Source organism: Zalophus californianus, chromosome 14 (genome assembly GCF_009762305.2).
Source record: "Zalophus californianus isolate mZalCal1 chromosome 14, mZalCal1.pri.v2, whole genome shotgun sequence".
Lineage (NCBI taxonomy): Eukaryota > Metazoa > Chordata > Mammalia > Carnivora > Otariidae > Zalophus > Zalophus californianus.
This window is the reverse complement of record NC_045608.1, coordinates 15,432,502-15,447,219: the sequence shown is the minus strand read 5'-3', so window position 1 is coordinate 15,447,219 and position 14,718 is coordinate 15,432,502. Positions and strand designations below refer to the sequence as shown.

The 14,718-nt window shown below is 47.9% G+C and overlaps 1 protein-coding gene across 1 annotated transcript in view; it reads right to left on the bottom strand.

The window, feature by feature from the left end:
- SRRM4 (serine/arginine repetitive matrix 4) overlaps positions 1-14,718 on the bottom strand; it is a 152,882-nt gene that overhangs the window by 36,655 nt on the left and 101,509 nt on the right. Inside the window, exons 2-4 of the mRNA XM_027577410.2 lie at positions 7,667-7,813; positions 3,953-4,039; positions 1,817-1,888 (exon numbers count right to left, since the gene is read on the bottom strand). Coding sequence (XP_027433211.2) covers positions 1,817-1,888; positions 3,953-4,039; positions 7,667-7,813 — 306 coding nt within the window. The remainder of the gene's footprint in view (positions 1-1,816; positions 1,889-3,952; positions 4,040-7,666; positions 7,814-14,718) is intronic.

Sequence of the window (14,718 nt, the reverse complement as noted above, 5' to 3'; positions counted from 1 at the left end):
CTCATTCGTGACACATATTGGGTATTCAATAAATAGATGTGAAAAATGTGATTTTTTTTTTTTTTAGCCCTGAAGCCATGCTAATTGAGGGGAAAAAAGAAAAATCTGTATGCATCCCCCACCCCTGCTCCTATCTCCAAAACAGTCAACTATCATTAACCCAACATCTCAAGAGCTTGGAGAAGCTGGGCCAGAAGGAGGGTAGTGCTCAGCAGGTGCTTTGGAAAGGATCAGCAACAGTATCTCTTCCTCCTAATCTCCCATTGATGGGCCTCCTTCCCTCTCCACCTCCACCTCCTGGGCTGGCTGTGGCTGGCAGAAAAAGCCTGTTTCTAACCTTCCGGCACAGTCTCTCTTTCATGAGCAGAAACCCTTGAGGGAGAAGCCACTTGAATTCCACAATCCCGATACGGAAAAGTCCCCCAAACTAGGAGCAATTGGTCAGCACAGGAAGGTGACAGGATGGCAGGCCCAGTCAGGGGCAGGCCACTGGGAAAAGCTTCTAACACCAAATTAACAACCTTTTGCTCATCGGCTTGCCCACATCTTGTGTTAAGCACAGACTCAGCATCGGTCGAAATGTCTGGGGCAGTGGACACAGCTGGTGAAACCAAACTGAGTGGAGACCATTCTGGCAACAAGGGCCAAGACGTGGCCACAGCCCTGGCTTGGAAAAAGCCACTTTGGGGGAACTTTGAACCAGGGGTGAGAAGCAGAGGAAAAACCCAAATGAACCCTTACCTTTTGTTCCACTGTGACTGTCTAAGGGCAGAAGTAATCCACTGCTGATGTAGGGAGTTTGGAAGATAGGGCTAAGCAAAGAGAGAGCACACACCACTCTTCCCCTGTCAGCCATAGCCAAACACAGCAAACAACTTAGGTGGGGAATTTCACACTCCCTGCCCCCAGGGGCCCAGAGGGCTTCCTCAATGAGGGGGGCTCAGTGGGCTCAGACCCATGCCCCTCTACGCTTGGGCTCAGACCTACACTGTCTACATGCACAGCAACCCCTCAGCTTTGCTGATGGCTTCCTGTGGGAAAATTAGTCCAGTGAAGACAGCTGCTGATTTTTACAGAGGAACTGGAAAATCTGATTTTTTTCATTGCACAATTTCCCAATTATAAAATGCTGAGTTGGCCCATGGACCACAGATTTGAGTCCTCTGGTGTACATCCTTCAGTCCTTTCTTCCGTGTGTGTGTGTGTGTGTGTGTGTGTGTGTGTGTGTGTGTGTGTGTGTGTAGGAGGCATCTTTTGGAATGTGTGTCCAGTTCACAAGGCCCCTTAACTACTGTCACCAAGGATGGACAATCCCAGAAGCCACATTTTACATGATCCCATTCTCGAGGACAGGTTGGTCCAACCACAGAGTTGGACCTTGGGAATTTGGAATGAGGAACAAACAAGACAGCTTCAGTGTCTTCTTGAGGCTGGGCCGGCCACACAGAGGGATGGGCACAGGGTGCAGCCGGGTCTCCCCATGTGGAACAGGGACTGTGTATCCTGCCTGGGTGCTACCAGCTCTCCACTCCTTGGTTCTAGATCCTCACTGAGGCCTGGCTGGTCCCTGAGACATTCCTGTCTCCTTATCATCAAACAAACCCCCTTCCGGCCAGAGTTAGCTTTACGGGGCCTTGGGTCCTTGCAACCAGAGGTCCAAGTTATACAAGGAAAAGGAAATACCAACACACAGATGAGTATCTTACGTAAGTGAAATGATAAGCTTATCACCAGTGAACTTTTTGCGCCCCCCACTCTCACCCCAAGCCCCCAGCCCACCTGGGCAGACCTGTTTGCCGAGGCAGAAGGACAATACCTGTGTCGCTTATGTTTTTTGGAGCCTTTCTTCTTCTTTTTCTTGACAGGCGATGGACTATATGACGGGGACCTGTGGGGGGAGAAGACACCTTCAGTGGGAGTTCCTTAAGGACCAGGGTTGGCTTCAGAGACCCTTCTCCAGCCCCCACACAGGATCTCACACACAAGGATCATATCAATCCTGATATTATCAGTATTTGCATTTACTGATTTGCTATAATCAGATTTGCATTTTTTTTCAACATCACCCTGCGTTTTATATGCATTATCTCACTTCATCTTTCCACACGCTTCTTAGGCAGGCACGATGGTTACCTTCCTTTTACAGACAAGGAAAGGGGGTTCAGAGAGGTAAAGTGACTTGCCCAAAGACACACAGCTAGGAAGTGGATGGGCCGGGACTCAAACTGATGCCAGGGGCCTTGCTCTCAATCCCTTTATCATCCCTCCTGCTCAGGCCAAAGACTTTGTGTCTGCTCTTCTCCACCCACCCCCACTCCCCCCAGCTTTGCCCTTCCTCTCAGATACTTTAGGCCTCTCTTCTGCCTTACCCTGGCCCCCTGGTAAGATCGAACCCCTGGAGAAGACCTCATCAGGCTGTGGTCAGCATGGTGCTATCAGGGGTTCCCCAAGAAACGCAGCCACCCCAGGACCATGATTACGACTATGACTCAAGACTGAGGTTCAGGTGACCCGAGTGCCAATCTTGACGGTACCCCCAACTCATGAAGTCACCTTGGGCCATATCACCACCCATCTCTGGGTCTCTTATTTCCCCAGTGACAAAATACTGAGGTTGACACAGGTGAGGATGCCGACGGGGGCCTCTCAGAGAGCAGGCTGGGTGTGAGACAATAGGGAGCAGTAGGGACCGTGGTGAACCAGACAGCATCTGCTTCTCAGATCAGCTGAAGGTCTCGTGTGGGAATGCAGCCCTGGGCTTCTGGAACACCTGCCTTTTCAACAAAGGTCACCAGAAAAACACAACTTCGTGTGAAATGCCCTGGTTTTTTGAATGCTGGCCACGAATTAAAAAGACAAAAGAACACCTTGTAGGTCAAACAGAACAAATCTACAGGGGGAAATGCAGGGTTAAGAACAACCTGACTCTTAGGGAACCACAACACCTGTCCCCAAGCACATCAGTGAAGGCTGACTTCCTTCTTTCAAATGTTCTGCCCACCCCTAAAATCGGGAGCTTCAAGCCACTTGCCCCAATTCCTCCCCTCACCCTACAACATAGGGTCTTCATTCACATTCCCTTCTGGGTCTTCTTTGGGCCTGTCCTCTTCCAACCAGGCTGTGGAGGTGGCAAGAACCCGGAAAACCTGGAGTTGGGGCCCGAGTCATCCAGACACTACTCTCTGCTGCCCCCTGCAGGCTTCTTCAAACACAGCCTCCCAGGTTCGGTGTGATTTTCAACCTACCCCTCTGGGTCTGGAACATTGGACATGATTTTAGTCGCTAGCGAGTAGCAGCTTGGAAGAAAATCTGAAAATATTTTTAAATTTAAAAAAATTAAAAGGAATTGTACCTAGAAAAAAATCCATGGGGTACACAAGAGTCTGTCGCCGGCAAAAAATATAAAGTCCGTTTGTTATCGTTGGCATTCACCTGCTAGGCAGGAGTAGCAGAAGCAACTGAGAAGCCTGGGATCCCTGTAAATTCTGTTCCCCCCTCCCTGTGCCTTTCTTTTCTCATCTCTGAAATGGGGACAACAGTGTTTGGTAAATCGTGGTTAAAGGTGAAAGACATCATGGAGATCACAATGCTTATAGCATAGCCCTCTACACAGAATAAGTTCTCAAAAAAAAAAAATCAATATTCACGGTCTTGAATATGCTGATTACACTGGTCATTTACTACGTGCCAGACACTGTGACAGCTCCTTCTACATCCATTTTTCTCCATCTGATCCTCACAAAACGCCAGGAGGTAGGTACTATCACTATTTTATACCAGTGGACACAGGCACAGAGAGGTGAAGGTACTTGCCTAAGGTCACACAGCTACTTAAGAGGCAGAGCGGGGATTCGAACCCAGGGGGAGTCACTGTTTGACTCTGAAACCCATTTGACCCCTATTTTGTCCTTTCTCCCATCTTCAAGTTTCCATGCTCCTTTAGGACGCTCACCTCCTTCTCTTCTTCCGGGTGGATTTCTTCTTTTTCTTCTTCCCCCTGGAGGAAGGTGGTGGCGTCAAGTCTTTGTCTCGGGAGGCACTGTTGGGAGCACGGAGTTGGGTATTAGAGGACCCAGAATGCCCCAAGCCCCCCAACCAGGGCTGTTGCAGCCAGGGAAGAAGGACCCAGTTCCTTGGAGGCTGAAGGACCCATGGCGAATACCTAATTACCACCTTGTGGCTGATTTGGTCATACTTCAGATTAAGTGCCTCAAATAAGGTGTTAATACCGACCTAATGAGACAGACGCTCCCCCGTTACCCAAACACCAATTGATTATTTAAAACAGAGTTATAGAGGTTAACTGCTCCTTAATAGATTTATTGAATTTGTAAATGGCTCACCTTGGTAAATAAATCACTTTTTAAATAATTAATCGGCAGTTCAGCCCCCCTCTTTTCCCAATACTTCATGTCCATAGTTCCTGCTGGAAATTTAACAGGAGGAGGAAGTTATGTTAAGTAGGAGCTGATTATTTAAAGTATATTTGCTGAGGTTTAATGTAATGAGATACATATCTTATATCGCTTCATAGAACCTCAAAAACCTCTGCTCGTCAGGAATAATTATTTCCCATTCAATTAAATTCAAATGCTCGGGCTGCAGTTAAATGAAGTCAACTTATCTCCTTTTATAATTGGGGCAGGCTCCAGGGCTTATTTTTAAAACACTATCCCATGGCAAAAGGAGATGGGTTCGGGATAAAAAACTGCTTGGGAATTGAAACATGCCCACCCAGTTGAACTTGACTGGGAAAATGTAATATTAATAAGAATACCATCGCCATTATTAGTGATAACACCACTACTGTTTATTCGCTTATTATATGCCAAATGTTTGATTTATCTTTATACTCACAAAAACACTTGGAGGGTGGTATGATTTTTAGGGTCTCATTTTACAGGTGAAGTACATAAGGCGCAGAATCCTGAATTGGCTTGCCCAAAGCTGCACAGTTAGGAAGCATCTGAGCCAGGATTTGAGTGAAGGCCTGTGTGAGTCCCATCCTGAGGGCTTTTCCACACAACCAACTGCCTTCCCAACCCTGGTTATGTGGACATTCTTTTGGAAATCGCCCAGCTCTTTCAAGACCATCGTGCAACGTGGTCATATTGAACTCCATTCTAAGAATCTGGATCATTATGGTTAGTGGAAAAAAATCCCCAAGTGATTAGACTACACGGGAAGGCCTCTGCATTGCAATAAATGAAAATCATCTAGTTATATGTAGAATATTTTTAAGGGAGTCACTTTAAGCAGGTTAAGATAAAATACCACAGGGATTAAGTACCTAGCTACTTGAATACACTCACATGTTATAAAGCATAAAGCACAGCAAACCCATCCAGGAAGCAAACAGGCTGCTTATGTAAATATGGTAGACCACATCCAAATGTTTCTGGCAACAAGTGCTCGACACAGAGTAAGAGCCTACTAAAATACTTGTTGGGTGACCAAATGAGGGATGAATGGATGAAATAATTTAGCCTCTTGTTAAATTTTCTTGTTTCATATAAACACTGCCCAGGGTAACTGTTGCCAGGAGTTTGAGAAGAGAAAAAAAAAAAATTTAAGGGAGAAATACTTAAGGAAAAAAAAAAACACTTAAAACTGTGTCTTATAAAATAGAGATCTCATTTTTTCAGACAATTATTCTCACTGCTTTCTGCAATGCTAGGGTTCCCAGGGAAGCAGGTTTGGGAACCACTGTCTTACACTCCTACGTTGAGTGATGGAATAAAATGGAGAAAGACCTTGAATTTGGATAGATTTGAGGTCTGTGAGAAGGCGAAAATTAACCCCTTACATAGATCCCAAACACCTTTATTGAGGTAGGTCTGCATTTCCTCTGCCTTTTTCTTCCTCCTGTACCCGTGTGCCTAGGTGTGCTGTCCCAGTGGGGCTGGAGGGGCCGGGATAGTGGTTAAGTAAATAGACCGCAGTTACACAAGCAGCAGGGAAATAGGCAGCCATTAAGTATGCAGTGATGACCTAGAGTGGTTTAGTACACGGTGGTCAAAAGTAGAGTATGCAACAGTAAAGAATGCTGGTTCTAGAAGCTGCCACACCTGGATTTACATTCCTGCTCCATTACCTCCTAGCTCAGTGACCTTTCTGAGTATCATTTTCATCGTTTGGAAGATGGGAATAAAACATGATGCCTGTGTCTTAAGTTTAGTCACAAGAAATGAGGACCTCACTCATGCAACGTGCCCTGGGTCTGGCACAGAGCAAGCTCTCATAAATGTCCTTTCTAGTATTGTAATTATGCATAGTAACACAGCTACCATTTATTCACTGATTATATGCCAAGTGACTTTTATGATCACTTTTTAACATTATCACCATTATGGTGTTTTTATCATGTCAGAGAGTAAGTCTTCTTCAGAATTCAGGTTCTTAACTAGACAGCCCTGTTCCTGGGCCTCAGAGGTCTAGGACTCCTCAAGTGGTAGTTGGAATTTGGGGCATATTCCTGGAGCATATACACTTTCCCTGGGGACAGCACTTCTAGCTTCCATGTAATTCTCAAATGGGTTTAGAACCTCTGCCCTAGGAAACCAAGAACTCCAGGACATGAGGAGATCAGGGGTCCTCAGGTTAATCTTGATCCTACCATGTACTGCCCTCAGTTTCCACATCTGTAGAATGGCTTTGACACTCTCTGATTCAACAGGAAGTGCCAGGGATTGTATCTGGGGCACACTGCTGGCAAGGACACTAAATTCATTTCCCACCTGTCACTGAGGGGGTAGGTGCAAGCCCAGGGCAGCGAGAGAGTGGTGAGTTAGTTTGAGGAGTAGGAACAAAGCTTTCAACCAGCTGGTGAAGCCAGATTATAAAGATGGTGTTGTTAACAAAATCGATTCTCCAGAGGCCAAAGACAGACTAGGCTTTATATGTGCACAGTGCAAAATTTAAAAATAGAAGTTAGGGGATAGACTGGTTTCTTCACTAGCATCAAAGTAAAATGGGTAGGTGTTCATCTAGGATTTAAGATCAGAGACCATAGTTCAAAAAACTTCACTCTGCCACTCACTGGCTGCCATATTTTGGGCAAGTCATGTTATCTCTCTGAGCCTCAGTAAAATGTTGTGTCTTCAGATACCAACACAGTGCCTGTCACTAGCAGGTGCTCAAGCAAGGCTGGCTGAATATCTGTTGAGCAATCCTGGTTGAATATCTGAATTTAAGGAATGACTGCAAAGATCCGAATCTCAGGAGACAGATGTAGGCTGAAGTCATGACTTGGAAATCAGTGGCTTATAGAGTCATAAAAATGGACAGGAACTAGCTCTATCATTTAAGACAGGGGCAAACAAATTGTGGCCCCTGGGCCGAATCCAGCCTGTCTCCTATTTTTATAAATAAAGCTTTATTGAAACACATCTATGCCCATTTGTTCACATATGGACTGTGGCTATTTTGGTGCTACAATGGCAGGATTGAGTAGCGTGGCAGAGACCATCTGGCCCTCACACTTAAAAGCTGTCTGTACTCTATAGAAAAAAATTTGCTAACTTTTGATTGGATTTAAGGGTCTGAAAGAGGAACTTGCAAAAGAGAAGTGCGTGGGAAGAGTGGCCAGGAAGACAAACTTCATTTCTGCATCCTCAACTTGAACTTCCTCACTGGACCAAAAGAGAGGGTGGGGGCAGTGTCTCACCTTCGTGCTCTGGCAGGACTGAGCTCCCGGCAGGCCTTGTCTCTCTCCCAGCTGTTGGTGCCCAAGGCCTCAGTGGCCAGATGCTGGTTCAGCTTCTCCGAGGGTCCATCCTGAGCTGGAACCAGAGGGCTGCTCTGGGGTTCTGTCCTACAGGGGAACAAATAAGGAGACAGAAACTGTTAGGATATGAGAGATTCTTTTTTTTTTTTTTTAAGGGAGAGAGAGAGTGTGCACCTGAGTGGGGGTGGGGAGGGGCAGGAGAGGGAGAAAGAGAATCTTATAACTCAGGGCTCCACCTCACAACCCTGAGATCACGACCTGAGCTCAAATCAAGAGTTGGATGCTGAACCGACTGAGTCACCCAGGTGCCCCAGGATAGGACAGATTCTTAACGTTAATCAAACATTCACACACCTCCTGATATTTCCCAACTTTCCTTGCAGTTAGGTTGGGACAATGAAAGATTATCTTGGCCACTGGTCTCTGGGTGGGCGTGACATGTGTCACTTCTGGCTTGAGGTAGTAAGGTCTGTGTACCTTCCCCAGCTCTCTCTCCCTCTATTGCAGTGATGTTGGAGGCCACATACCCTGAAAGGTGAAGCTACTTGGTGGAGGAGAGATGCCTGAGCCGCATCAGACTTTGTATGTTAGAAATAAACCTTAGTTGGGTTAAGCCGCTGAAATTTAGGGGCTTACTTGTTACTGCGGCATTGCTGGGCCTACCCTGACTGAACCACAGGAAGGGTCTGGAAACCAGTGTTTCACTTCCTTGCTCAAAACATAAGTGGAGGCCAAAGCATGATAGGATTGGTTCCAATTCCCCTTTGTCTGTTCTGTCCCATTTCCCTGCCTTATCTCTGTATGGAATGGATATCCCTGGATTCAAACACTGTTCCCCGTTTAGTAGATAGAGGACTCAGTTTCTTTGTCTTGCATCCTCACTGATTAAGATAGGGAATAACATTAGTCCTTATATTGTTGAGTTGTTATGAAAATAAAATGAGATACCATAAAGCAAACAGAAAGGCCGTTCCATTTCCCTTTACTTCCTTGTGAACCAAACCTCCACTCTGGTGTCCCTAGCAGGTGGAAGGCCACCTAGTTGGGATGCAATCCCCGTGAAGGCCTGAGGTTCCCTCCTCTGCCTCTGAGAAGAGCCCCAGGCAACTCTAGGATATTACCTGAGTCTCACCTCCTTCTTTGAGTCCCGGAAAGGGGAAGGAAGTCGCCTAGGTACTCAGTCTTTAAAAACACCATCACTCACACCTCCTGGCCCCCAACCAAGAGTCATCAGGAGTTGGAGAGGCACAGGTGGATTTGGCACCATCCAGCAAACTCCCCTCCCTCCTCACCCTGCCCACAGGGTCCAGATCAAGCACTGATCAAAGACATTAGTATTTCTCCTGCACCAGGCACCTGTAGTGAACCCAGATTGGTTTTATGACTCAGGGTGAATGCAGCTGATAAGCCCCCTGCTCCTTAGGGCTGCCCAGAGAGCAGGCCAAATCCAGTCAATATTGAAGGAAGGGCAGCCAAACAAATCCATCTCTGTCAGCTGCTTATCAGTGCATCTTTAGAAGCAGAGCTGAGAGAGGCTGCAAGCCCAGGAGGGACGGAGAGTCTTGTCAGGGCTGTCCAGCCCTCCTCACTGCCACCTCTGGGCTTCCAGACCTCCCGGGTTCCCTACACCTCCCGCCCTGCTTCTCCTACTATGAGGGGTCCGTTCCCATGCCTCCAGGCTACTCATGTGGAATGCTGTCCTGACTCTCCTCAAATGACTCCGAACTTGCCAGGTCCGCCCAGCCCCCAGCAAGGCTTGCCTCTCCCCATGCTTGACCTGACCTGGCCTAACTTGTGTTCCAGGCCAGTTCTAAGTGTGGGGCTGCAGCAAATAAGGGGGAGATGTCCTCTGTGATAATGGAGTTTACATTCTAGATGAGGAAGCAGGTATAAGCATATACGCAAGTACTAATATGACTTATTGGATGGTAATAAATTATGGAGAGAATAAGCCCGTGGAATGGGAGGGGGTGACTGTTCTTTTGTTCAGGGTATCAGGCAGGCCACTCTGAGGATGTCACAGGATGGAGGCTTAAAGGATTAGGGACTAACCTTGCAGTTTGTGGTGGTTTTAAAATGTGTTCACAGATTCTTTGACAGCTCTGCCATCAAAAGATGAAACCCAATTTCCCTCCCCTTGAATACTGGTGGGCTTAGTGATTCACTTTTAATGACCAGAAGGTAGTAGAAGCGATAACGCATGATTTCCAAGACTAGGTCACAGAGGCAGCTTCTGCCTCGCTCCCTTTGGATTGATCACTTGAGGGAAGCTGCCGGCATGGTGTGAGGACACTCAGGCAGCCCTGTGGAAAAGCCCTTGTGAAGAACAGCTGAGGCTTCCTGCCAAAAGCCAAGCACCCACCAGCCACGTGGGCACGCCACCTTGGAAGTGGATCCTCGAGCCCCAGTCAAGCCTCAGATGACACTGCGGCCCTGGCCGACATCAGACTGCAGTCCCATGTCCCATGTGAGATGGTCAGCAGGAGTTGCCCAGCCAAATTCTTGACTCGCAGAAACCGTGTGATGTTGTTTGTTGCCGTTCTAAGCCAAAAAGGTGTGGCGGGATAATTTGTGGCCCAGTAACAGACAAGTTCTACACAGGTCATCTGCGGGAAGTGGGAAATGCACTCGAGACAGAAGGAATGGCAGGTTCTTTATATACATGTAAAGAATGGCAAGCAGGGCTAGAGCGAACAGAGGGGAGACCAGAAATAGGGTCTTGCAGGTCATGAGACTCTGTGGCTGAGATGGAATGCCTTTTGGACAGGGGAGTGACCTGGTCTGGCTTAATTTTACAAGGATCGCTCACCAGTTGCTGAAGACACTGGACAGAGGGAGGAGCAACAGAGACGGGGAGACTAAGGCAACTGTCCAGGCTCTGATCAGTGGGTCAGGGATGAAGGTGATGAGATGTGGTCAGGTTCTGAGATTTGAAAGCAGAACTTGCATCATTTGCTGCTTGTCAAACACGGGATGGGAGAGAAGAAGGGAAAGGGAGGGGTCAAGGATGATTCCAGGGTTTTGAGCCCGAGCAACCGGCAGGACAGAGTCCCCACTGATGAGGTGGAGATGCTGATGTTGGGAGCGGATTTCTGGGGTGATCTAAGCCCTGTTCTAGGATGTGAGTCCCTTTGCTACTATGACTACAGCTCCAAATAGGTGCTATGGATGTCTGATTGTCTTCTCTCACACTGGACTCTGAGCTCCCTGGGAGTGGGACTGTGTCTCACCGCCCCAGGACCCACCACGTGGTAAACACTCAACATTTGCTCAGTGAATAAATGAAAGAGCACATGCATTGGCTAAAGAGAACAGGTATTTGTTTCAAAAAGTTAGAAAGGGCTTTTGAGATGGCGTGAGCGAATCCCTTCATGTTACAGTTGGTGGAGATAAACCAGCCACTGCCTCGGCCAACTCAGACAGCTCAGGCAATGCATTTTCTACTCTACCCCATATTTCTCTTAGAAAAGTGATCAGTGAACTTATCAACATATGAGTGTATTGCCCAGGAGGGCCTTGAGCTGGACGCACACAAGAACGGAATTTTGGACTCTGGGGCATTATAGGAAACCATTACACAAATCTGTTATCAGAGACAACCCCCAGATAGGAAAAAACCAAAAAACCAAAAAAAAAAAAAAAAAACCCAACAAACTGATGTGAGCAATTTGGCAGCGAATTAATCCATGATGAGTGTAAGTGCTGGCATTGTGTGGAAGGTCTCAGTGACTTCGGCTAATGGGGGGGGCGGAGTGGAGGCACGGGTTATCTGCAGTGCAGGGACAGATGGGGAATGCTCCTGCCAGGCACTGGGGGACAGGGCTTAGGGTGAGGATGACGCCTCACCCATCCCTGCTGGCATCAGGGATGGGCAAATCCCGATGATGGTTCGATGAGGAAAGGTACGATGGAGTTGCCGCATTTATAATCTGACACTCCCTGACATGGTGGATGGTCCTCATTTTCTTTCTTTCCTTTTTTTTTTTTTAAGATTTTATTTATTTATTTGAGAGACAGAGAGCACAAGTAGGCCAAGAGGCAGAGGGAGAGGGAGAAACAGGCTCTCCGCTGAGCAGGGGGCCCAATGTGGGGCTTGAGCCCAGGACCCTGAGATCATGACCCGAGCCGAAGGCAGACGCTTAACTGACTGAGCCACCCAGGCGCCCCTAGTTCTTATTTTCTATAGCATTTCTGTAGCACCTGCCTTGCAGAAAGTACCCATTCTGGGATCTTGCAATAAAACAAACAAAAACCAAACAAAACCAGAATTAATTCTTCTACCTGGCAGATAGGGAGTTGTGAGGGATGGAAGAAAGAAAAACTCCATAATATCATAGAACTTTTAAGATCCTTTTTAAAGATGTTCTGACGCGTTGCTTTTCTGCTTTCTTAAAACTGAAAGAGACTCAGAGAACCATGTAGTCCCAGGTTTCTAAAACCTCGCACACCTTCAGAGGCTCCCAAGAAGCTGGTAAAAATACAGACATCTCAGTCCCATCCCAGCCATAAATACAAGTCTCAAAGGGGTGAAGCCAGGAAATACGCATCTTACAGAAACATCCCTGGTAATCTCGCCTCCTCTGGATTAAGAGGAGGTCCTAACCGATTACCAAAACTAAAAGGCTCTGCCGGACCTGGCTTCTGCTCCCACTCTAGACCTCATCTGCTATTTTCCTCTCCATCCCTTACTCTGCTCGAGCCACATGGCTTCCTCACTGTCCCTCACATGGAACAGGGCCTTTGCTCAGAGCCTTTGCCCTTCTGTTCCCTCCACCTGGCATGCTGTTCCTGCAGTTCTTTGCAAGGCCACTTCCTTCCTTTCGTCCAAATGTCACCTCCTCGGAGTGGCCCTCTCTGACCCGCTCTGTGATTGTGCCCCTCTCTTCATTGCCTCCAGCATAGTAGTCTGCTGTGCCTTCCTCCAGGACATTTGTTACTATTTGAAATGACCATTTTATATGTTTATTTGCTAACCATTTGTCTTCTGGACTCCCACGTGAGCTTCATGAGAGTGGGAATTCACCTCTTTTCTCACCACTGAATCCCCAGGGATATAGTGCCTGGCACAGTGTACTTTTTGGCTCAATAAACATTTGTTGAATGAATGACTGGATGGATGGATGGATAGATACATGATGACTGATCCCGTGTGGGAACTTCTCCTATGTATAAAGAAGCAGTGGTCTAAGGAGAGGGGCCCGTCTGAGGTCACCCAGCATTTCAGCGGACTCAGACCTCAGCCATGGTGCCGCCTCTTCCCCACGGCACCCCACCCCTCTTCCTCCCCTGCCTCCCGCTCTGCATCCTTGCAGGGCTTTTAAGAAAAATTCCGTGTTTTCTCTTGGCTGAGAAGTCCCGGCAGCTGCCTCGTTTTTACCACACGGCCCTTCGATGTTGCATAAAAAAAAAAAAAAAAAAAGCACTTAAAAGGAGGCGAGATCTTCAGGGGACAGCTAAAACAGTACAGTCGAGGGCCTGCACACTCCACTCCACAGAGGGAGGGAGGGGGCCGTGCTTGCTGAATTCTTCAAGGCCTTCCCACTCCGTTCCTGCTAATCAGCGACCTGGAGTTTAGATGCTGCTCTCCGTAGTCATGGCAACCAGCAGATTCCCAGCCTCTGATAAAAGTCAGGCCTGAACTTTCTACAAAACTCTCCAAGATGCGCAGCTCCCTAGCTGCTTCCCTGCTTCTTGCATCAAAGCGCCCTGCTCCCAGCCAAGTGCTCATCTGTCCCTGAGTTGGGTACAGATCCTCCTTGTGCCCCAAACCCCAGATTGAGTTAAACACTGACTGGGGAATCAGAGACAAACAGCGGTGGAGTGGAGCAGAAAGGGACCCCCCCCCCCCCCAGCCCTGGCGCTCCTCTGTACAGAGTGGGGAAACTAAGGCCCCAAGAGGCAAGGGGACTTGGCCAAGGCCACACAATGAGTGACTCATGTCTGAGCTGTGGCCGGAACCATGGCCTTTTGTCCCTGAGTCCAGTGCTCTTTCCACGTCACCTAATCATAGTGGCAGCCAACATTTATCAAGCACCTGTGCCGTGCCAGACACCAGGACCACGCACCATCTCCGTTAAGCTTCCACAGAAAGCTAGGAACAGGCGTGGGCATCCCTACTGAGACCCAGGGACAGTGAAGTGGCACGAACACTAGCTGGCCTCCCTGTTGATAAGAATCAATTGAGGAAAAGAGAGAAATCTGGAAAACACTTTGAACATGTAAGGAAGTAATAAGTGGGAGTAGAGGGTGAATCTTGGTAATTTCATTGCGAGACAGAGACTTGCTTTATGTGTTTGGAGAAGTTTGGCTTGAATGTTATATTCCACAAAGAGGAATGGTGTTTGCTCATTGGACTGGGGACACATTTCGCCCCCGTCCCATCCCACTAATAGCTTCTCCTGGGTGTAGAGCACTAATCAAGGGTCTCAGCTGATGTTGACGACCCTCTGTAAGGTACACAGTTTAGCGAACTTCTCCCCATTTCACAGGTGAAGGCACTGAGACCTGGAGAGGCAAAGGGTCTTGCTTTCCATCCAAGGCTCATGCCCCAGGTTCTTGTTCTGCACTTGCATTCAGGCCTGTGAATGGTCCACCCTTGTCCCTGCACTTAGCCAGACACCTCCAATCTGCCTGTTTCAGTAGAGAATGAGGGCCCACACTCTCGGCTCATGAGTCCACCAGAAACCTCAAGGCTTATCGTGGGGCAGACCCAGCCCACAGAAAAGATGGATCTGGCTAATTTGTGCCTTGGTTCCTGGGGCTTCGGTCCTGGCCTGAGGTCTTGGTACCAAGTCCGTTGAGGGTTAATTAAGCCTGGTGAGGGGTCACCCACAGAAGCTGTGACTCCTGAGCTTTGCCGTCACGGCTAGGAAGAGTGTCAGAGCTTGGGGGACTGGGGATTCCCAAGAGCCACTGAGGAGATGTCATAGGAGTTAGTAATGCTCATCCTAGTAGGAACTGAATGAGAAATGAGAAGTGTTAAGAAGCTGGCA